Here is a 25,417-nt window from a genome sequence, read left to right as displayed (position 1 = left end):
GAGTTCACAACTGATGGAGCTGTTGTTCCCCACCAGTCCATGAAATAAGATGGGGAGAAGATCAGGAGATCAGACAGCACGGTAGTGTAGCTGTTAGCACGACACTTTACAGTGCCAGAAACCTGGGTTCAATTCCCACCGCTGTTTGTACCTTCTCCCGGTGTTCGTGCGTTTCTCCTCCACGTGCTCTGGTTTCCTCCCCCAGTCCGAAGATGCAACAGTTGGTAGATTAATTGGTCACTGAGTGTTGTCCTGTGATTAGGCTTGGATTAAATTGGTGGTTACTGGGCGGTGTGGCTCGAAAGGCTGGAAGGTCCTATTCTGCGCTGCGTCTCAATAAATAAATAAAAAGGTCACACTGAGAGAGCTTTACCTGAGATACCCTCCTTCCAATGACACTGATCAGACACTGAGGAGACCTACACAGTCCTCCTTTGATATAACCATAGATTCACAGAAGGAAGAGCTTTGTTCATTCTGCACTGACTGGCCACTTTATTGAGTACCTCCCTTACCTGATAAAGTGGCCACTGAGTGCATGCTGCTATAGTCCAACCACTCCGTGGTTTGACAAGCTGTGCATTCTGAGACCTGCTGGGTTCCTCCAGCATTTGGTGTGTGTTGCTCTGGATTTCCGGCATCTGCAGAATCTCTTGTGTTTGTACTCCGTGTCCATACTCTTTTCTCAGTTCCCCTTGTAATTGAGCTCAACAAACGATCCAGAATGGCATCATAGAATGTCACAGTCATACAGCACTGAAACAGGCCATTCGGCCCAACTGGCCTGTGCTAACCCTCCAGTCCCCATTCACACTAATCCTACAATAATTCCGTTTAGTATGTCCATCAATTTCCTCTCAATCTCATCACTGAGTCTATTTCTGTATGTTTGTGATCTTCTGCTGCTGTAGCCCATCCACATCAAGTTTCGACGTGTTGTGCATTCCGAGATGCTCTTCTGTACACCACTGTTGTAACACATGGCTACTTGAGTTACTGTCACCTTCCTGTCAGCTCGAACCAGTCTGGCCATTCTCCTCTGACCTCTCTCATTAACAAGGAATTTTCAACCACAGAACTGCTGCTCATTGGATGTTATTTTTGGTTTTCTCACTATTTTCTGTTAACTCTCGAGACTGTTGTGTGTGACAATCTCAGGAGATCCACAGTTTCTGAGATACTCAAACCACCCCGTCTGGCACCAACAATCTTTCCACGGTCAAAGTCACTTAGATCACATTTCCTACTGATGATTGGTCTGAACAACAACTGAATCTCTTGACTATGTCTGCATGCTTTTATGAATTGAATTGCAGCCACGTTTGGCTGGTTAGATATTTGCATTAATGAGTAGGTATATAGACGTACCTAATAAAGTGGCCATGAGTGTATACTACCTTAGAGTTTAGAATTTATTTAAATCTTACATCCATGTCACAATGTGAGGGAGTAAGAAATCTTTCTTTCTGCACCTGCTGTAAATGTCCTCAATGGAGGGAGTGGTATAGCTAATATAGTGAGGGGCATTTAAGATGATTGGAGGAAAGTATAGGGGGACATCAGTCACAGATCTTTTACACAGAGAGTGGTGTGAGGAACACACTGAGAGGGGTGATGGCAACAGCAGATACATTAAGGACATTTCAGAGCACATGGATGACAGAAAAATAGAGGGCTATGTGTAATACAAGCCTTACATTAATCTTGTGATATGTTAAAGGTCAGCACAACACTGTTGGCTGAAGGGCTTGTACTTTGTTGTACTATTCCATGTCCTATGTTCTGCAAAAGGACAGGTGGAGGGGCGTGAAGTGTTGAGGAAGCAGGGAGTCTACAGAAGGGCTTCGACCAGTTGGGAGAATGAGTAAAGAGGTGGCAGATAGATCACAGTGTAGGGAAGTGTATGATCATGCACTTTGCAAGAACGAATAAGGGCTTAGACAATTTTCTAAACAGGGAGAAAATTCAGAAAGCAGAGGTGCAAAGTGTCTTGGGAGTCCTTATGCAGGATTCCCTAAAGGTAAATTTGCAGGTGGAGTTGGTGGTGAGGAGTACAAATGGAATACATCAGTATTAGAGTTAGGATTCATTTCCAGAGGACTGGAATACAAAAGCAAGGATGCAATACTGAGGTTTTATAAGGCATCGGTCAGACAGCACTGAGAGTATTGTGAGCAGTTTTGGGCCTCTTAACTAAGAAAGGATGCTTTGGAGAGGGTTCAAAAGAGGTTCAGAGTTGTCATCTGATGAGCGTTTGATGGTTCTAGGCCTTTACTTGATGGAGTTTAGAAGAATGAGGGAGGATCTCATTGAAAACTATCAAATGGTGAAAAGTGAATTGTGGAGAAGATTCAGTAGGTTTCAATGAGGTTCCCCTCATTCTTCTAAACTCCAGCAAGTACGGGCCCAGAGCCATCAAACTCTATCATATGTTAACCCTTTCATTCCTGGGATTATTCTCGTGAAATTCCTCTGAACCCTCTCCTATGCCAGAACATCCTTTCTTAGATAAGGGACCACATGAACAATTGACCTAGTGACCGATTCGTCTTTGCAACGTGGGAGAAATCTGGAGCACATGGAGGAAACCCACTCGGTCATGAGGTGAACGTGCAAACTCCTTACGGACAGCTCATTACCAGGATGGAACCTGGGTCACAGGTGCTGTAATAGCTTGCGGCCTGAACCTTTTTTGCAGAGAGTGACGGGTACTTAGACTGTCTGGGGAAGTCAGAATCCTTACTGGTGTATGTCGTGAAATTTGTGGTTTTGTGGCAGCAGTACATTGCAATACATAGTAATAAAAATCTATAAATATCAATAGAAATATATATAACAGAGCCAAAAAAAAGAGAAGAAAATAATGAGGTAGTGTACGTGGGTTCATTGTTCGTTCAAAAATTGATGGTAGAGGGGAAGAAGCTGGTCTCGAAACATTGAGTGTGTGTTTTCAGGCTCCTGAGCCTCCTCCGAAACGGTGGGTAATCAAAGTGCTTTCAGGTGGACACGTGTATTTCGGGGATTGGAGTGATGTGAAGCATTAGTTCAACTTGCACCATGGTGGGTACGGTCTTTAGGGGTCAAAGGGTCTTCTCCTGTGTGGCACTGTTTTATTGTAGAAACATAGAGAACCTACGGCACAATACAGGCCCTTCGGCCCACAATGCTGTGCCGAACATGTACTTACATGTTACCCATAGCCCTCTAGTTTTCTAATCTCTATGTACCTATCCAGGAGTCTCTTAAAAGACCCTATCGTATCTGCCTCCACCATCATCGCCAGCAGCCCATTCCACACACTCACCACTCTCTGCGTGAAAAACTTACCCCTGACATTTCCGTTGTACCTACTTCCAAGCACCTTAAAACTGTGCCCTCTCGTGCTAGCCATTTCAGCCCTTGGAAAAAGCCTCTGACAATCGACATGATCAATGCCTCTCATCATCTTATACCCCTCTATCAGGTCACCTCTCATCCTCCGTCACTCCAGGGAGAAAAGGCCGAGTTCACTCAACCTATTCTCATAAGGCATGCTCCCCAATCCAGGCTACATCCTTGTAAATCTCCTCTGCACCCTTTCTATGGCTTCCACATCCTTCCTGTAGTGAGGTGACCAGAACTGAGCACAGTACTCCAAGTGGGGTCTGACCAGGGTCCTATATAGCTGCAACATTACCTCTCGGCTCTTGAACTCAATCCCATTGTTGATGAAGGCCAATGCACCGTATGCCTTCTTAACCACAGAGTCAACCTGTGCTTTGAGTGTCTTCTATGAAGTCATTTTCTATGAAGTTCCAAACTTCTCACAGCCTGTGAAGTGCTTTCTGAAGTACAATCACTCCCACAAGGATTGCAGGGTCCAGTTTTATTCACTGTGGGACCTTTGACATAGGACCTCGAGTCTTTTCTGTAAGGTACAGCTGAGCACTTCTTCATAAGGTCTGTAATGGTAGCCATGTGCTTGAATGGCCATCGGAAAGTTCTACGCCTGATCTCCAAGCAAAAGCAAGAGCATAGGTCACAGAGCTGACTTCATAATGGGAACTTTAGAGACTTCAAAATACAAGATTAATTCTCTGAAGTGACATTCTGAAATGTGATTCTAAGTGCAGACTGTTGAAAAGCTGTGTAACTCTAGAAACAATTAGATTGCTCTCAGTTCTAATAAACACAGAAAAGATCAGATGATAGAATTGTTATGAGATAGAAAGAGGATGTTTGACCCACTGAGACCATACTAGGTTCTAGTAGAGTCAGCACCTACCCTTTACACAGTCACAGGCCCTTTGGCCCATCTAGTCCATACTGAGCCATTTTAAACTGCCTGCTCCCATCGAGCTGAACCAGGACCAAAGCCCTCCATACCCCTACCATCCACGTACCTATCCATCCTTCTCTGAAATTTCGAAACTGAGCTCGCATACACCACTTTCACTGGCTGCTGATCCCACGCTATCACAACCCTTTAAATTTCAAGCTGATTTATTTTTTTTATTTGGAGATACAGTACAGAGTAGGCTCTCTAACTCTTCGAGCCACAGCGTCCAGTAACCCCCGACAACCCCGATTTAATCCTAATCTAGTCACAGGACAAAAGACCAATGAACTTTCCCGGTAGGTCTTTGGACAGTAGGAGGAAACCGGAGAACCCACGCAGTCCATGCAGGGGATGTAGAGACTCGTCACCGAGGATGCCAGGACTGAACTCCAAACTCCAAACGCCCTGAGCTGTAACAGTGTCACTCTAACCTGCCTCGCTACCACCACACCCACAAGGTGACAAGGCAAGTTCATTGTCATTCAACCATGTGTGTGTACAGCTAAATGAAACATCGTTCCTCTGGAGCCAAGATCCAGATCACAGCACTATAATCTCACACCATGATTGTTCTTGGCAAAATTTTTCTACAGAAGTGTTTGCCATTGCCTTCCTCTGGGCAGTGACCCCAGCTGTTGTCAATACTCTTCGGAGATTGTCTGCCTGGCATTGGTGGTCACATAACCAGGACTGGTGACATGTACCACCTGCTCCCATGGCTTCACTTGACCCTGACTGGGGGTGGGGGGAGGGGGCTAAGCAGATGCTACACCTTGCCCAAGGGTGACCGACCCGCAGGCTAGCGGAGGGGAGGAACACCTTACACCTCTTTTGGTAGAGATGCATCTCCACCACCTGACACAAAAACATTTACTTTCCTCAAATAGGAAGGCTGATCAACACCACCACCCACTAAGCCACCCGCAATTACTTTGTTATTTCCTGTCAGTCACCTTACGTACAGACACTCCTGTGCCTAGCGTCACTTTATGGACATACAAACTATCTTACATATTTATAATTATTCTATTTTTTTATTATTGTGTTCTTTACCCTATTGTGTTTTTTTGAGCTGCATCGGATCTGGAGTAACAATTATTTTGCTCTCCATTACACTGGTGTACTGCAAATGATGGGTGGCAGGGTGGAGATACGTCTCTACCAAAGGAGGTGTAAAGCGTTCCTTCCCTTGGCTCGAAGGGCTAGAAGGCTCGTTCTGTACTGTGCCTCAATCGTAAATAAACCTCGAACAGTACAGCACAGGAACAGGCCCTTCGGCCCACAAAGTTGTGCCAACCAATTACATCAGTATTCAAATGGCCAACTAAACTCATCCCTTCTGCCTACACAATGTCCATATCCTTCCATTTTCCTCACAGTCATGTGTCTACTATCTAAACACCTCTTACCATGGGCGCCATGGGAGCTTGGCGGTTCGCATGGTGCTATTCCAGCTGGAGGCATTCCAGGGTCCAGAGTTCAATTCTGACACTGTTGGTACTCCCTATGGAATGTGTGGGTATTCCCTGAGTGCTCGGAGCCTCCCCCCACAGTCCAAAGACCCACCAGCTCAGTAAATTGTCCCAAGATTGAGCTAAGGTTAATCAGGTTTGCTTGGGGTTGCTGGGGCTGTATGGCTCCAAGGGCTGGAAGGGCCGACTCCTCTCTGTATTGCAAAACCAATAAAGTAGAAACTCCCTAATGTTTCTGCCTCTACCACCACCCCAGGCAACGCATTCCAGACACCCACCACTGTCCGTGTGTAAACAAAAACTTGCCCCTCACATCTCCTTTGAAATTATCCCCTTCACCTTAAATGCATGTCCTCTGGTGTTAGACTTTACAACCATGGGAAAAAGATACACTCTGTCTACTCCAGGCAATAGTACAAAATCCCCCTTAAATCTTTCACCCTTAACCTATGACCTCTAAGACAGGAATGGGGAGCTCGATCACACAGGGAGAGATGGAAGTAGACTGCCACTGCCACAGAGAGAGGTTGGACTGAAGAGCAGAGAGAGACTTCAGGGGATTTGGAATCGCAAGAGATGGAGAGGGGAAAGATGAGCACAAGGGCTGCATATCCCAACATCATAATGTGCAATATCCTCGGTAATCAGGGAGAAAGTCAAGAGAATGATCCCAGGAATGGAAGAGTTAATGTATGAGGAACGTTTGATGACTCTGGTCTGGGGTTTCGAAGAACGAGGGGGTGGGATTTCATTGAAACCTATTGAAACCTATTGAATATTGAAAGGTCTAGATGGAGCGGATGAGGAGAGGATGTTTCCTGTAGTGGGAGAGTCTAGGACAGGAGAACACTGCCTCAGAATAGAGGGACAGCCAGTTAGAACAGAGGGTGGTGAATCTGTGGAATTCATTGACAGAGACGGCTCTGGAGGCCCAGTCATTGAGTATATTTAAAGTGGAGGTTGATAGGTTCTTGATAAGTAAGGGTGTGCGGTTGAGAGGGATAATAAATCAGTGATAATGGAATGGTGGAGCGACCTCAATGGACTGAATGGTCCTAAGTCTTATAGTCCTACATCGTTATGTAAAATATCCTCGGCAAAACATCCAAATATTTAAGTCTTTCCAGAAGATCACAATTTTGCAGGACTTTCTTTGTATTTACAGACAGGATGTGACTGTTCAAATTATGTAGAAAGAAATCTTCTTGTGAATTTAAACTGTATTTAACCAAAGGAAATTATTGTCCACATTGTAGCCAGCCATCTGTCCCTGTGTCAATCCTTGTAAACTGTAATGATTTTTGTGTATTTTTTTTCTTGAGATTAAAAAACTGTTGGATGAACCTTGGTCACTAGGGCAAAGAGAGTTCAGTCCATGCTGATCCAACCCTCACTGTCAGGGCAAGGACAGTATGAGACTAGAGATCCCTCTACACTGATCCAGGGCATGCAACATAGAACACACAACGCGGAACACTGCAGCATAGTACAGGCCCAAACATGCAAAAAGCTACTTGGAGCCACAGGTGAGAGCCGGGGGACCAAACGTAAGTGAACTGCCCCAAATCGACACGAGGAGCCTCTCACCAGAGGGGCTACACCTCTCTGGATACCTCATTACTCTATAACAATGACTATTTGACATTTTATTCTTGTGAAAAGGACTCTATCTGCCCTATTGGCACTCAGTTGCCACTTTATTATGTACCCCCTGCACCGAATAAAGTGGCCACTGAGTGTATGTTCATGGTCTTCTGCTGCTGTAGCCCATCCACTTCAAGGTTCCACATGTTGTGCATTCAGAGATGCTCTTCTGTACACCACTGTTGTAACACCTTGTTATTTGAGTTACTGTCAACTTCCTGCCAGCTTGAACAGTCTGGCTATTCTCTCATGAACAAGAGGATTTTTGCTGTCAGAACTGCTACTCACTGGATGATTTTTATTTATTGTACCATTCTCTGTAAACTCTAAAGACTATTGTGTGCGAAAATCCCAGGAGATCAGCTGTTTCTGAGATGCTTCAACTACCCCATCTGGCACCAACAATCATTCCATGGCCAAAGCCACTTAGATCACATTTCTGCTGTTTGGTCAGAGCAACAACTGAACCTCTTGACCATGTCTGCATGCTTTATGCATTGGTACTGCCAGATGATTGGCTGATCAGATATTTGCATTAATGATCAGGTGTAGAGATGTATCTAATAAAGAGGCCACTGAACGTATATTTCTCATAATTTTATATAGTTCTGAAGTATATAATTTTATATACTTTTGGGCATAAAATGAAGTGTATGAATAATGGAATTCCTCCTCACGTTGACTAGGTGAGCATCATATGCCTCGATCTGTGGCTCCCACACTTTTACAATCTGTACCAACCTGATTAAGTGGGCAGATATAGGATGGAAGAATTGGAAGTGACCTACGTAAAATAATTTTGTAAACCTCTATCCGATCTCCCCTCAGCCTCTGCCACTCCAAAGAAAGCAATCCCAGTTTATCCAACCTGTCTTTGCAGCTCATGCCTCTATACAGGCAGCATCCTGGCGAACCTTTCCTGCACCCTCTCCAATAACTCCACATTCTTCTTATCGTTGGGTGACCAGATCTCAGTGTAATAATCCAGATGTGGCCCAAGTAGAGTTATCAGGTCTCCCTTCAGCCTCTGCCATTCCAGAGAGAACATCCAAGTTGGTCCAACCTCTCGTTATGTCTTTCTCCAATCTGGGCAGCATCCTGGTGAACCTCTTCTGCACCCTCTCCAAAGCTCAACCCCTCACATCCCTCCTGCAACAGGGCAACCAGAATCACGCACAATGCTCCAAGGGTGGATGAAAATCTGAGAAATAGAAGATACCGGAAACAATCAGCAGGTCAAGCAACATCCGTGGAGAAAGAAACAATTAATGCTTCAGGTCAAAGATCTCCTTTGCTTTCCCTCCCTTGAAATACTCAACATGGGCCAGGCCAAGAAGACAGTTCTGCAGAGAAAACAGTTATATTACAGGTTGAATATGAACACATCAGGAACCTGAAGGTCCACAATCATCATTTTAAGAACAGCTTCTCCACAGCCATCAGATTTCTGAATAGTCCATGAACCCATCAACACTACCTTGTTATTCCGCAAACACGAGGAAATCTGCAGATGCTGGAAATTCAAGCAACACCTGTAAAAGTTGCTGGTGAACGCAGCAGGCCAGGCAGCATCTCTAGGAAGAGGCACAGTCGACGCTTCAGGCCGAGATCCTTCGTCAGGAGTCCTGATGAAGGGTCTCGGCCTGAAACGTCGACTGTACCTCTTCCTAGAGATGCTGCCTGGCCTGCTGCGTCCACTAGCAACTTTGATGTGTGGACCTTGTTATTCCATTGTTTTTTGCCCTTTTTATTCATCTTTGTAAATTTGGCAGCACGGTAGCCTAACGGTAGCAACAGTTTTACAACACCAGCAATCCAGGCTCAATTCCGTTACTGTTGGTAAGGAGTTTGTACGTTCTCTTCGTGCCCACACGCGTTTCCTCCCACATTCCAAAGACATACAGGCGGTTTTTGGTCACTTTTCTTTGCTCTCTTTTTATACTGCTTACTTAAGTATTTTTATGTATCTGTGGTTATTTATAGTTTTTATATGTATTGCAATGTACTGCAGTCATGAAGCAACAAATTTCATAAAAGGTGAAGTGTTATTAATCCTGATTACGATCCTGTTAGTAGGCTAATTGGTCACATGGGTGTAATTTGGCAGCACGGCCTTGTTAGCCTGGAAGGACCTGTCACTGTGTAGTATCTCTAAATTATATCATTCTTTATGTCTTGCACTGTCCTGCTGCCTCAAAACAAAAAATTTCTTGGCAGATGTCGGTGATAATAAACCTGATTGTAATTCTCAAAGGCTCTAGTCTGGCACCCATGGGAGCTGATGGGTGCTGGACCAGAGAGTGTCAAATTAGAGAGTTAAGGTCAATCTGAAAGTTGCCTCACAGGTGGATAGGGTAGATAAGAAAGCTTATGGGGTGTTAGCTTTCATAAGTCGAGGGATAGAGTTTAAGAGTTGCGATGTAATGATGCAGCTCTATAAAACTCTGGTTAGGCCACGCTTGGAGTACTGTGTCCATTTCTGGTCGCCTCACTATAGGAAGGATGTGGAAGCATTGGAAAGGGTACAGAGGAGACTTACCAGGATGCTGCCTCGTTTGGAGAGTATGGATTATGATCAGAGATTAAGGGAGCTAGGGCTTTACTCTTTAGAGAGAAGGAGGATGAGAGGAGACATGATGGAGGTGTGCAAGATAATAAGAGGAATAGATAGAGTGGACAGCCAGCACCTCTTCCCCAGGGCACCACTGCTCAATACAAGAGGATATGGCTTTAAGGTAAGGGGTGGGAAGTTCAAGGGGGATATTAGAGGAAGATTTTTTACTCAGAGAGCAGTTGGTGCATGGAATGCACTGCCTGAGTCAGTGGAGGAGGCAGATACACTAGTGAAGTTTAAGAGACTACTAGACAGGTATATGGAGGAATTTAAGGTGGGGGCTTATATGGGAGGCAGGGTTTGAGGGTCGGCACAACATTGTGGGCCGAAGGGCCTGTACTATGCTGTACTTTTCTATGTCCTATGTTTTATGCAACTTCACTCAGCTCAACACTAAGACATTCCACAACTGATGGACTCACTTTCAATGACTCTACAATTCATTATTTATTATTTATTATTATTATTTTTTGTATTTGTACAATTTGCTTTCCATTGAACATTGATAGTTGTATGACTTTATTCGGCTGTAAATACCTGCAAGAAAATGAACCTCAGGTGACATTTACACTGAGTGGCCTCTTCATTAGTACGCCTGTACACCTGATCGTGTAATTATCTAATCAGCCAATCATGTGGCAGCAACTCAATGCAGAAATGCATCACACATGGTCAAGAGGTTCAGTTGTTCAGACCAAACATCGGAATGGGGAAGAAACGTGATCTGAGTAACTTTGACTGTGGAATGATTGCTGGTGCCAGATGGGGTGGTTTGAGTATCTCAGAAACTGCTGATCTCCTGAGATTTTTGCACACATCAATCTCTAGAGTTTACGGAGAATAGGGCAAAAAAACAAAAACACCAGTTCTGTGGGCAAAAAAAAGCGCTTTGTTAATGAGAGAGGTCAAAGGAGACTGGCCAGACTGATTAAAGCTGACAGGAAAGTGACAGTAACAGTGGTGTGCAGAAGAGCATCTCTGAATGCACATCACATTGGACCTTAAAGTGGACGGGCTATAGCGTGCATGAGAAACAGTTCTTCATTCCCTTTTCTCCAAAAACAACCAACATTTCTAACCTTGATTTTTCACCTTTGCTATATATGTTTGCAGAAAGCCCCATTGTTCAGGGATCTTGGTTAACCTTTCTCTGTCCTGTAATTTTCTGCAGTAATCTGTATCTTTGAAGTATCCTTTGACAGCTCATTCATTGTGTCAGGAAATCTCCCAGATGGTTGAACTATAAATACCATGGAGAAAGACTTAATTGAAAGGTCAAAATACCTTTCACTTCACTGGTATCTTTCTTTATAAAAGGAGATTATTACTAGCATCAACAATGAATTTTCTGTCTTCTGACATTCATAAATTTCGGTGATTATTAATGATATTCTTTGAAGGTCTTCCCATGATCTCAACCTCTAAATATTTTCAGATGTTCTTTTCCATATACACACCAATCTTATCCCCTCTGCTCCTGAGCAGAATCAGAGTCAAAGTTCAAAGCACCTTTATTATCAAAATACATACATGTCACCATATACAACCCTGAGCTTCATTTTCTTGTGGGCATACTCAATAAATTCATTGAACTATAACCATAGTAGAATCAATGAAAGTTCGGATCAACTTGGACATTCAACCAGTGTGCAAAAAGGCAACAAATCACGCAAATATAAAATTGAAAGAAATAATAATAATAGTAATAATAGATAAATAACAATTAATATCGAGAACATGTCTGGGCCCAATCCACTACTTTTTGTTGGACCTTCCATTCAAAAAAACTTCCCCTTCACATCTCTTTTTACATTTCCCTGTCTCACCTTAAATGCATGCCCTTTGGTATTAGAACATAGAACAGTACAGCACAGTACAGGCCCTTCAGCCCACAATTTTGTGCCGACCCTCAAACCCTGCCTCCCATATAAGCCCCCACCTTAGATTCCTCCATATACCTGTCTAGTAGTCTCTTAAACTTCACTAGTGTATCTGCCTCCACCACTGACTCAGGCAGTACTTTCCACGCACCAACCACTCTCTGAGTAAAAAGAATCTTCCTCTAATATCCCCCTTGAACTTCCCACCCCTTACCTTAAAGCCATATCCTCTTGAATTGAGCAGTGGTGCCCTGGGGAAGAGGCGCTGGCTATCCACTCTATCTATTCCTCTTATTATCTTGTACACCTCTATCATGTCTCCTCTCATCCTCCTTCTCTCCAAAGAGTAATTAGGCATTTAAACCTTGGGAAAAAGATACTCTCTGTCTACTCTATCTACGCCTCTCATTGTCCTATAAACCTCTATCAGATCTCCACTCAGCCTTGGCCGCTCCAGAGAAAACAACCCAAGTTTGACCAACCTCTCATTATAGCACACGCCCTCTTATCCAGGCAGCATCCTGGTGAACCACTTCTGCAGCCTCTCCAAAGGTATATTAACAATGTCTAAAAGGTACTTGGACGGGTAGAGTCATAGAGCCATAGAACATTACAGCACAGAAACAGGCCCTTCAGCCCATCTAGTCTGTGCTGAACCATTAATCTGCCTAGTTCCAATGACCTGTACTTGGTCCACAGCCCTGTCTAAATTTCTCTTAAATGTTGAACTCACGCCCGTTTCTAACACGTCTGCTGGCTGCTCATTCGGGAGGCTAGGGGTTGATTGATAGGACATACGGGGAGGTAGTTACATCTTAGGTGCAGTCAAGGGGAGAATTTTTGCCTGACAAATCTTTTGGAATTCTTTGAGGAAATAGCAAGCAGGATAGGAAAAGGAGAGTCAGTGGATGTTAGTTACTTGGATTTTCAGAAGGCCTTTGACAAGGTGCCACTCTTGAGGCTGCTAAACAAGAGCCCATGGTGTTACAGAAAAGTTACTAGCCTGGATGAATCGGTAGCTGATTAGCAGGAGGCAGAGAGTGGGAATAAAGGGGGCCTTTTCTGATTATCTGCCAGTGACTAGTGGTGTTCCACAGGAGTTTATGTTGGAACTGCGTCTTTTCACGTCGTATGTCAATGATTTGGATGATGGAATTGATGGCTTTGTGGCCAATTTTACAGGTGATATGAAGATAGGTGGAGGGGCAGGTAGTGCTGAGGGATCAGGGAGTCTGCAGAAGGGCTTATACAGACTGGAGGAATGGGTAAAGAAGTGGCAGATGGAGTAACATGGTAGAAGGAATAAAGGTATAGACTACGGAGAGAAAATACAAAAATTAGAAGTGCAAAGGGACTTGGCAGACCTTGTGCTGGATTATCTTAAATGTTGAAATCGACCCCAGTACATGGATAAGAAAGGTTTATAGGAAGACAAGCCTAATGTGGACAAGTGGGACTAGTTTGGATGGGAAACTTGGTTAGCATGGACCCATTGGGCCGAAGGGCATGTTTCCATTCTGTATGGATGCTGGGACTAGATGAGAGTAAGAGTTTGGCACAGACTAGAAGGGCTGAGATGGCCTGTTTCCGTGCTGTAATTGTTATATGGTTATATGGATCTACCCTTATTCTATACCCTTACTTTCCCTCTTTCTCTTGATCTTTATACGAGGAAACTGAAAAGCCAAAACTAATAGTAGGGAACTTTAAATGGTCCATTTATACTGGTGGGAGATATTTAAACAGGATTAGCCCTGTCACAACAGAATATCTTGTAAACAGTATATCCAATTTAATTAGGATGCAGTCCATAAATTATATTTATCACTATCTGCATACTGGCAAGGTACAATGCAGAACTGAGAGTCCAAGAGGAAGATAAATTTTCAATTAACAATTTCTCTAGCAAATCTAAACAAATTAGAGCACATCAGTGGCCACTGTATTAGGTACACCTGCTCATTAGTGCAAATATCTAATCAGCCAATCATGTGGCAGCAACTCAATGCATAAAAGCATGGAGACATGGTCAAGAAGTTCAGTTGTTGTTCAGACCAAACATCAGAATGAGGAAGAAATGTGATCTATGCGACTTTGACTGTGGAATGATTATTGGTGCCATACAGGGTGGTTTGAGTATCTCAGAAACTGCTGATCTCAATCACAGCAGTCTCTAGAGTTTACAGAGAATGGTGTAAAAAAACAAAAAGAAAAATTCAGTGAGCAGCAGTTCTGTTGGAAAAACTGCCTTGTTAATGAGAGAGGTCAGAATAGAAAGGAGAATAAAATAAATGTTACTCCAGATCCGATACTACACAAAAAACACAATAAGATTAAGAACACAATAATACTAAAAATCAATAAATATAAGAGCGTAACAGAGCTTTTTACATGGTTTGGTTTTATGTCCATAGACGTACTGTAGGAGCAGAGTGAGGCCATTCGGCCTACTGAGTCTACTCCACCGTTCCGCCATGGCTGATCTATCATCCCTCTCAGCCACACTCTCCTGCCCTCTCCCTGTAACCCTTCCTTCCCAGACTAATCAAGAAGCTATCAACCTCTGCTTTAAATATACTCAGTAGCTTGGCCTCCACAGCTTGGCTTGGCAACAAACTCCACAGATACATCACTCCCCGGCTAAAGAATTCCTCCTCATCTCAGTTCGAATATATACACAGACACACATGTACACACACACATACGTGCACACGCACACACTTACACACAGGCACACACACACGTACACACACGCACACACTTGCTACCCTCCCTTTCCAACCCCTTGCACATCCTGTATTCTGAGCTCTGGGATTCCCAGCCAGAACCTCTCCTCTTTTCAGACCTTCTTTAAAACCTGCCATTCTGAGTGAGCGAATCGTATCCAGATTTGATATTTGTTGCTCTGGCAGGTGTGCGGGATAGGTTTGGTCAGTTCCTTTCTAATTTACTACCTATTTGTTCAGGCACGTGTGAGGGCCGCATCACTCACACCAGGATCCATGAATGAACAATATAAGTGGGGTGCGGTCTGGGAGGTGGGGTCAGGCTGGAGAACTTTGAAGGGTTAATAGTAACCCGACTGAAGCAACAGTCTCCCTTGGGTGCATAATCCCAGGACTGGCGCACACTTGTTTTGTGGCCACTGTTATGAATACTAATGGGTTCTAATGGAAAATCTTTGGGATTTTGCCAAAATTCCTTAATGTAAAAACAGAATTCTGGAAATAGATGTTCACTAAAGTGTACACTTTATCCCTCAGTAATTTTGCATTGCTTAATGGTTTTATCTAATGGTCTGGAATTAATCTGAAATATTTTCTTTACCAGGATGTTGCTGTGATAGGAGGACCACTCAGGGTTGTGTATGGTGACATATGCATACCTTGATAATAAATTTACTTTGAACTTTGAGTTAAAGAAAAAGTTTGAATACGTTAACCTTCATCCCCTGGAGTGTAGGAGATTTGATAGAGGTATACAAAATCAGAAGGGTAAACACAAGTAGGTTGTTTTCCACTGAGGTTGGGTGGGACTACAACTGGAGGTCATGGGTTAAGGTGAACTGTTTGAGGGGAATATGAGGGGAAACTTCTTCACTCAGAGGGTTGTGAAAGTGTGGAACGAGCTGCCGGTGGATACAGGTTCAGGGTCAGAATTTAAGAGAAGTTTGGGTAGTTACATGGATGCGACGGGCATGGAGGGATATGGTCCCAATGCAGGTCGATGGGGTTTGGGAGAATAATAGTTTACACAGACTAGATGGGCTGAAGGGACTGTTTCTGTGTTGTTGCACTCCTTGACTTTCCGCTGCTGGGTTTAATTGTCTCTGGCAGCCAGAAGGAGTGAGATTAATTGTGGTAAGGTGCAGGGAGCTGCCCTGGAAATTAACAAGAGGGAATTGCCAGAGAGAAACAAAAGCTGCTGACACAATGAATTGTGATCAGGGACAAATTACTGAAAGTAGCATGTTACACGAACCTACTGTTGTAATAATATTCAGAGAGGCACAGGAAGATCTGTATTTACTGACAAGCACTGTCTCCATGGAATGACACGTGGACATACACAACAAACACCTACATGCAAACTAACTGAGTTTTCCTGACCTTCCATGAACAGTCAGAGAACAGAGAATATATCACCCATTAAAAAGGAGTTCCTGCTACTGGCCATGCGTTCTTCGCACTCCCGTTTTGAATCTCCACGTGTCTGTGGGGCGACTCACATCCGTGATAGTTGGTCTCCAGCAGAATTACTGCTGCCAAAACACTTGAAGCGCCTGCTTTTATATTTATTTCTTACCAATTCAAATATTGCATTCCAGTGTCATTGTCTGTAGGACATGTGTCTGACCTTTAACACCTTTTTAGTGGCCCTGCTCCAGGCCAGCATCCATTTATTGTTGCCCTCTTCCCAGCAAGTGACAATCGGTAATTTATGGCTCTTTGTTCTCATTCAGCAACCAGTCTGAATCACGCTGGGCAAATACAGACCCCAACAGTCACAAACCTGCATGCTATATCCAACCAAAGAACACAGCACAAATAACTTCTTATTTGGAAATGATCTCTGGTTCAGCAGATTACCTGAGGCATCATTGTGTTTACTTTAAAGCACTGAGCAAGCCAGGCGACTTAGTCACGAAATGGAGAACCCAGTCTTCTTCATAAAATGGCAGCCTCCATCTCTTCCCTCATGGCAAGAACAAAGGCAATTGGTCTGTCTGTTTCCACTGTCCTTGATTCATTCAAGGACAGTGGGACTGTCATATGTCGAAAGATTGGAGCGACTAGGCTTGTATACTCTGGAATTTAGAAGGCTGAGAGGGGATCTTATTGAAACATATAAGATTATTAAGGGATTGGACATACTGCAGGCAGGAAGCATGTTCCCGCTGATGGGTGACTCCAGAACCAGAGGCCACAGTTTAAGAATTAGGGGTAGGCCATTTAGAACGGAGTTGAGGAAAAACTTTTTCACCCAGAGAGTGGTAGATATATGGAATGCTCTGCCCCAGAAGGCTGTGGAGGCCAAGTCTCTGGATGCTTTCAAGAAAGAGATGGCTAGAGCTCTTAAAGATAGCGGAATCAAAGGTTATGGGGATAAGGCAGGAACTGGATACTGATAGTGGATGATCAGCCATGATCACAGTGAATGGCGGTGCTGGCTCGAAGGGCCGAATGGCCTACTCTTGCACCTATTGTCTATTGTCTATAAATTCACTGATTTGTAGACTGTAGTTCTTTCTGGTGAGCAGGCTACACATGTGGACAAGGTGGTGAAGAAGGTGTCTTGCATGCTTACCTTCATTGGTAGGGGTGCTAGGTAGAAGAGTCAGGATGTTATGCCTCCACTAAGTGACACTTCAGTTAGAGTGTTGCTGTTGTATAGTGTACAGTTCTAGTCACCCCATTGCAGGACAGATGTGGAGAGGGTGCACAAGGACTTCACCAGGAGGTGCTACACACACAAACCGCTGGAGGAACTCAGCAGGCCAGGCCGCATCTATGTAAAAAAGTCCAGTCGATGTTTCAGACCGAGACCCTTCGTCAGGACTGGAAAAAAAGATGAGAAGTCAGAGTAAGAAGATGGGGGGAGGAGAGGAGAAAGTACAAGGTTGTCAGTGATTGGTGAAACAGGGAGAGGGGAAAGGGTGAAGTTGATTGGTGAAAGGGATAAAGGGCTGGAGAAGGGGGAATCTGATAGGAGAGGGTAGGAGACCATGGAAGAAGGGGAAGGGGGAGGAGCACCACAGGGAGGTGATGGGGGAGGTAACGAGATTGGTGAGAGAGAGAAAACAGAATTGGGGAATGGTGAAGCAGTGAGGGGGACAATTTACTGAAATCTATGTTCATGCCATCAGGTTGGAAGCTACCCATACAGGATATAAGGCTGTGCTCCTCCAACCTGACTGTGGTCTCATCACGGCAGTAGAGGAGGCCATGGATGTTGGAATGTTAAGAGATGGGAATGGGAAATAAAATTGAAATGGGTGGCCACCGGGAGATCCCACCTTTTCTGGTTGATGGAACGTAGTTGCCGTGGGCTGGATTAGAAGGTAGAGCTGTAAGGTGAGGTTGGACATAGACCATAGAACAGTACCACAGGAACAGGCCCTTCGGCCCACAATGCTGTGCTGAATCAATTAAATTAGCAATCAATTGGCCAACTAAACTAACCCCTTCTGTCTACACAATGTCCATATCCTTCCATTTTTCTCACATTCATGAGTCTATCTAAATGTCTCTTAAAAGTCTCTAATGTATCTGTCCCAGGCAGCACATTCCAGACTCCCACCACTCTCTGTAAAAAATGCTCCTCACATCTCCTTTGAAATTCCCTCTCACATTGAATGCCCTCTGGTACTAGACATTTCTACCTGGGAAAAAGATATTCTCTGTACTCTATCTTATTCATATGTGCTTGTGTCATATGACGTAGGCAACCATGCTCGTTCCATCACCATGATCGTTCTAGCCAAATTTTTTCTACAGAGGTGGTTTGCCATTGCCTTCTTCTGGGCCGTGTCTTTACAAGACAGGTGACCCCAGCCATTATCAATACTCTTCAGAGATTATCTGCCTGGCATTAGTATTCACATAACCAGGACTGGTGATACGCACCAGCTGCTCATACAACCGTCCACTGCCTACTCCTGTGGCTTCACCTGACCCTGATCAGGGGACCAAGCTGGTGCTATGCCTTACCCAAGGGTGTCCTGCAGGCTAGCAGAGGGAAGGAGCACCTTACGCCTCCTTTGGTAGAGACATATCTCCACTCCGCCACCCATCTACTCTGTCTGTGTGACTCATAATCTTATAAACCGCTATCGAGCCTCCCCTCAGCCTCGGCCACTCCAGAGAAAACAACCTGTTCATCCAACCTCTAGTTAGAGCACATGCCCTCTAATCCAGGCAGCATCTCTTCTGCACCCTCTCAAATCCTGGGCATCCTTCCTGTACTGGGTCAACCAGAACTGTATGCAACACTCCAGATGCGGCCTAATGAGAGTTTTATAAAGCTGCAACGTAACTTCCTGACTTTTGAACTCAGTGCCCCGACTAATAAGGGCGTGCTTGCCATATGCCTTGGCATGCTTGAGTCATTCTGCCTAGGCTGTCAGGGGCTGAGGGGAGACCTAATGGACATTGTTGAAGTTATGCAAGGCATCAATAGGGTAGACAGTCAGTATCTTTTCCCCAGGGTGGATCTGTCAAATACCGGAGGACATGAAGATTAAAAGGAAAAGTTTAAAGGTGGCGTGAGGGGCAGGTTCGTTACACAGACAGGCTAGGCCCCTGGAATGGATTACCAGGGGTAGAAGTCAGAGCCACAAAGTGTAGCAAGCCCCATTCCTCTGTCCCACACTCTCACGTACACATTCCTCTAACCCAAGGCAGGCCTCCAACCTCCAGTGGACTCGTAGATTCACAGACACTGGGACCTGACTTCCTCAGTGGACTCTGCAGAGATTCATAGACTCGGACCAGCCGAGTTCCTCCAACACTTTGTGTGTGTTGCTTCAGATTGCACTGTTCCGTTGTTTCGTTCCTGTATTTATTATCACTAAAGTTCAAACTTCAATATATTCTATAAGATATAGGAGCAGAAATAGGCCATTTGGCCCATCGAGTCTGCTCTGTCATTTCATCATGGCTGATCCAATTTTCCTCTCAGCCCCAATCTCCTGCCTTCTCTACGTATCCCTTCATTCCCTGACCAATCAACCTCAGCCTTAAATATACATAAAGACTTGGCCTTCACATCCACTTGTGGCAAAGTTCAATATGTATCATTAAAGTACGTATGTCACCATATACTACCATGGGATTCATTTTCTTGCAGGCATTACAGGAAAAATTTTAAAAAATACATTAAAATCAATGAAATACCACAAGCACACAGAGACAGTAAATAAATAATACTGAGAACACGAGTTGTAGACTCCATGAAAGTGAGTCTGTAGGTTGTGGAATCAGTTCAGAGTTGCGGTGAGTGAAGTTACCCACTCTGGTTCAGGAGCCTGATGGTCGGAGGGTAATAACTTTTCCTCAGCCTGGTGGTGTGAGACCTAAAGCTCCTGAACGACTCATGGTATCAGTGAGAAGAGGGCAATTCCTGGGTGATGGGAGTCTTTGATAATGGATGCTGCTTCCTTCTGTAGGCGTGCTCCCCTGAGATGGAGTGGGTTGTGTCACCTCTTAATGTGGACTTTTCTGTTTCTGGGCATCGGTGTTTTCATTCCAGGCCGTGATGCAACCAGTCGGGATACTCTCCACTGTGCATCTGCCAAAGTTTGAGATGACATGCTGAATCTGTGCAAACTTTGAAGAAAGTAGGGATGCTGTCGTGCTTTCTTCGTGCTGGCTCTTACGTGCTGGTCCCAGGGCAGAATCTCTGATATGATAAGGACGAGGAAATTGGTCACGATGTTCACTCTGCGAGCAGCGAATTATATAGCACCCTGGTGTACGTGACAACATGACAATAGTGTTCTCTCCATGACTGAGTGGGTTTCCTCCGGGTGTTCCAGTTTCCTCCCACATTCCAAAGACATATGGGTTAATCGGTTAATTGGGCATTGTGATCAGGCTACAGTTAAGTAGATGGGTGTCTGGGCAGTGCGACTCTTTGGGCTGGAATTGTCTATTCCACACTGTATCTCTAAATAAATAATTAAAATAATTTGATCTGCTCTCATCCCTTGCAGCTGTGGTCATCTTTGCCTTCGTTCTTTGCTGGCTGCCGTTTCATATTGGGCGATACCTTTTCTCCAGAGCCTCTGAGGAGTGGTCTGAGCACATGTACCGGATCAGCCAGTATTGCAACCTGGTCTCCTGTGTCCTCTTCTACCTGAGCGCGGCCATCAACCCCATCCTCTACAACATCATGTCCAAGAAGTACAGAGTAGCTCTCTTCAAGCTGTTCCACCTCACCCAGGATCTGAGGAGGACTCTGTCAAAGAACAAGGACCATAACTTACCGAGCTGGACTGAATCCTCTGGAAGCGCCTGACCTCACAACGTCCCCCAGGTGAAAAGGTCACAATGTCCTTGCACCTCACTACACCTAGTTGAAGGCAGACTCGGTGAGATGGTCAAAGTGGTCAACCTTGGGTTGGGTGCCCTTTGGTCAGGTCATGTTGTGTCATTGTATGGACAACAGCAACTGAATAACATAAATCTTGCAATTCTAAGGCATTTCTATCACCTTGCCCGTCAAGACCACTTACAAACTCTCAAATTGTTCTTTGTTGCAAACATGCAGTACACACAGAAGCCACTTCATTAGGTACTGTAGCTAATAAAGTGGCTACGGAGACTATGTTCGTGGTCTTCTGGTGCTGTAACCCATCCACTTCATGGTTCAACATATTGTGCATTCAGAGATGCTCTTCTGTACACCACTGTTGCAATGTGTGGTTATTTGAGTTACTGTCACCTTCCTGTCAGCTTGAACCAGTCAGGACATTCTTCTCTGACTTCTCGCATTAACAAGGTACTTTTGCTCACAGAACCTCCGTTCACTGGACGTTTTTTGTTTTTTGTACCATTCCCTGTAAACTGTTATGTGTGAAAATCCCAGGAGATCAGTTTCTGAGACACTCAAACCACCCTGTCTGGCACCAACAATCACTCCACGGTCAAAGTCACTTAGATCACATTTCTTCCCCATTCTGATGTTTGGTCTGAACAACAACTGAACCTCTTGACCATGTCTGCATGCTTTTGTACATTGAGTTGCTGCCACATGATTGGTTGATTATATTTTTGCATTAATGAGTAGGTGTACAGATGTACCTAATAAAGTGGCCACTGATGTATAAGTATTTCGGTGGCTGAGCTGGGGGCGGTATGGCTATATTGTGGTTAGCGTAATGCTACTTTAGCACCTGTGACTTAGGTTCAATTCCCTCCACTGTCTGTAAGGAGTTTGTACATTCTTCCTGTGACCACGTGTGTTTCCTCCGGGTGCTCGGGTTTCCTCCCACACTCCAAAGATTAACTGGTCACGTGGGTGTAACTGGGCAGCATAGGCTCATTGGGATGGATGGGCCTGTTACTGTGCTATATAAATAAATTGATTGCCCGGGTGATACATGCGGTGTTCCGTCATACTGAGGCGGAAAACATTCTCTAGGATGTGGTAAGTATGCTGATTGGCAGGTGTCTCATCCATATGCACTACCTTTCAACCATGTGTGGTAGAGATCAGTTGACATGAAGATGTGGGAATTGGGTTCCAATCTCTGAAGGCTGTAAGACCATAGGAGCAGAATTAGGCCATTTGGCCCATCATGTCTGCTCCACCATTTCATCATGGCTGATCCATTTCCCTCTCAGCCCCAATCTCTTGCCTTCTCCTCATAACCTCTCACGCCCTGGCTGATCAAGAAAATTGGGATCAATGTTTTTCATAGATTGATATTCATAGAATTATACATCAGAGAAACAAACCCTTCAGCCGATGCATCAATGCCTAGCAAAATATCCATCTAAGGCATCCAAACTGGACCAACTCAAACTCTGCAGTAACCATCTCACATCAAGGAGCTGCTCTGGATCTGGGTGATTTTTGGATCAGATGAAAAGATTAGCTTTATTTGTCACATGTACATTGTAACATCTAGACAATCCAGTGAGATGCATCCTTTGCAATCAATGACTAACGCAGTCTGAGGATGTGCTGGGGGCAGCCCACAAATGTTTCCATGTTCCCAGCACAAACATAGCATTCCCTCAACTTATTAACCCTAACTGGTACATCTTTGGAATGTGGACGGAAGCCGGAGCACTCAGAGGAAACTCACTCGGTCACAGGGAGAACATACAAACTCCTGACAAACTGCGGTGGGAATTGAAACCCGGTCTTCCAACCTTCAACACTGCCAGGTAACGAGGAGATTCTGTTCATTATGAACTAGTTTCCAGAAGCACAAAGAAAACTGAGCAGCCATATTGTAGCATTTAAATTGTCAGTACTGGGACTTTGAAATCAATACAGAGGATGCTAGAAACACTTCTTAGGTCAGGCACATTGGGAGAAAGAGAAACAGGGTCAACATTTGAGGTCCATAACCCTTCACCAGAACTAGGAAAGATAGAAGACAAAGTTTTAAGTGGCAAAGGAGATGGGGGGATGGATAGGACAAAGGGAATATGCACTCAGTAGTCACTTTATTAGGGACACCTGCTCGTTAATGCAAATTTCTAACCAGCCAATCATGTGGCAGCAACTCAATGCATAGAAGCATGCAGACATGGTCAAAAGGTTCAGTTTTTGTTCGTACCAAACATCGGAATAGGGAAGAAATGTAATCTAAGTGACTTTAATCATGGTGCCAGATAGGGTGGTTTGAGTACCTCCAGAAATTGCTCATCTCCTGAGATTTTCACACACAACAGTCTTTAGACTTTACAGAGAATGGTGCAAAAAACAAAAAAATAAATCCAGTGAGTGGCAGTTTTGCCGGCAAAAACGTCTTGTTAATGAGAGGTCAGAGGAGAATGGCCAGACTGGGTCAAGCTGACAGGAAGGTGACAGTAACTCAAATAACAACATGTTACAACAGTGGTGTGCAGAAGAGTATCTCTGAATACACAGCACATTGAACCATAGCAGCAGACAATCACCCACGTGCACTGAGTGCCCATAGCAGATGTGTCTGAAACTTGCCCTCGAGTTTACCTTTGTCTTGGCCATGTCTGCATGCTCTTATGCATTGAGTTGCTGCCACATGACTGGCTGGTCGGGTATTTGCATTAACGAGCAGGTAGAGTTTTGATGAAGTGGTACTGAGTGCATACCCTATTCAGGGTTCTAGGTTTATTAGTAATTGGTTTTATTGTTGTCAGGTGTTCTGAGGTACAGTGAACAGCTTTGTTTGTGTGCCATCAGTCTGAACAGGGGTTCCCAACCTTGTGTATGTTTGTGGACCCCCTACCATGGACCCCAGGCTAGGAACCCCTGGTAGGTGAAGAAGCAAGAGTCATCTGTCAGTGCAGACTCACACAGCTAATTTTATTTATTTAGAGACCCAGCGTGGGACGTCCTTCTGGCTCGACGAGCCGCAACACCCCTCAACCCACCTGCTTAATCCGTCCTAATCACGACACGGTTTACAATGACCAATTAACCTATGAACTGGTACGTCTCGGACAGTGGGAGGGATTCAGAGCACCCAGAGTAAACACATGCACTAATGGGGAGAACTGACAAACGACACTGGAGCTGAACTCTGAACGCCTAAGCTGTAATAGCACCACACTAACCACTGCACTACCATGGCACCCACAGACGTATTGTCCAACACACGGATCTAGTGAGGTACCATCAGCACAGATGGAGAGCATTCTGCCCATTATGTCTGTGCTCACCCACTGGTAGCGATCTCATATCATCCTCATGTCCTATTTTTACCTCTACATGCCATTAGCAGAGTCTTGGAGTCATGCTGTGTGGGATCAGGCCCTTTGGCCCATTAAAAAGGCACTGGCCCATTTAGATTCTCCCCATATACTCATCGACTGCCCCCAGATTCTACCACTCACCCTCCTGCCGACTTACTAAGGGTAATTTACAATGTTCAATTAACCCAGCAACGCCCACACGTCACATCTGAGGTTCAGATCCCTCTGAACATCACACTTTACGGGCCATTGTTGTTCACTGTTACCTCCAGACACAACTAGGTGACCCAAACGTTATTACCCCACACTTGTCTGGATTTAATTCCAGCTGGCACCACTGTGTCCAGTCTTCAAGCTCATCTCTGCCCCTCTGTATCTTTAAAGCAACCATCCTTTACAACTACAGCTCCTCCGATCTTTGTGAGGTCAGCAAACGGACCTATCAGGCTGCAGACTTTCTCACACAGGTCATTTCCAAAGGCCTCAGTATTGATCCCGGGGTTCACATATACCATAAGACATAGGAGAAGAATTAGGCCATTCGGCCTACTGAACTTGCTCCACCATTTCATAAGAATAGGACCAAAACACATTGGAGCAGAATACTCCATAAATCCATAAAATATAGGAGCAGATACAATTCATCCCATCGCGTCTGCTCCGCAATTACATCATGTCTGATTTATTCTCCTTCTCGACCCCAATCTCTTGCCTTCTCCCCATAACCTTTGACACCTTGACTAATCAAGAACCTATCAACCTCTACATTAAACATACCCAATGTCTTGGCCTCTACAGCCATCTGTGGCACTGAATTTCACAGATTCACCACCCTCTGGCTAAAGAAATTTCTCCTCATCTCTGTCCTAAATGGACATCCCTCTATTCTGCGGCTGTGCCCTGTGGTCTTAGACTCCTCCACTACAGGAATCATCCTCTACACATCCACTCTATCTAGGTCTTTCAATGATCAACCAGTTTCAGTGACATCCCCCTGTATGCTTCTAAACTCCAGCAAGTACAGGCCTGGAACCATCAAGCACTCTGCATATATCAAGAATCATTCTTGTGAACCT

At 44.6% G+C, this 25,417-nt stretch overlaps 1 protein-coding gene across 1 annotated transcript in view; it reads left to right on the top strand.

Annotated features, from left to right (window-relative positions):
- Positions 1–21,103, top strand: part of ghsra (growth hormone secretagogue receptor a) — a 32,113-nt gene extending 11,010 nt beyond the window's left edge. The window contains exon 3 of the mRNA XM_072254463.1: positions 20,642–21,103. Coding sequence (XP_072110564.1) covers positions 20,642–20,946 — 305 coding nt within the window. The 3' untranslated portion in view covers positions 20,947–21,103. The remainder of the gene's footprint in view (positions 1–20,641) is intronic.
- Positions 21,104–25,417: the final 4,314 nt, after the last annotated feature.

Source organism: Mobula birostris, chromosome 4 (genome assembly GCF_030028105.1).
Source record: "Mobula birostris isolate sMobBir1 chromosome 4, sMobBir1.hap1, whole genome shotgun sequence".
Classification (NCBI taxonomy): Eukaryota; Metazoa; Chordata; class Chondrichthyes; order Myliobatiformes; family Myliobatidae; genus Mobula; species Mobula birostris.
The sequence above is the reverse complement of the archived record's forward strand: the minus strand, read 5'-3'. Positions and strand labels throughout refer to the sequence as shown.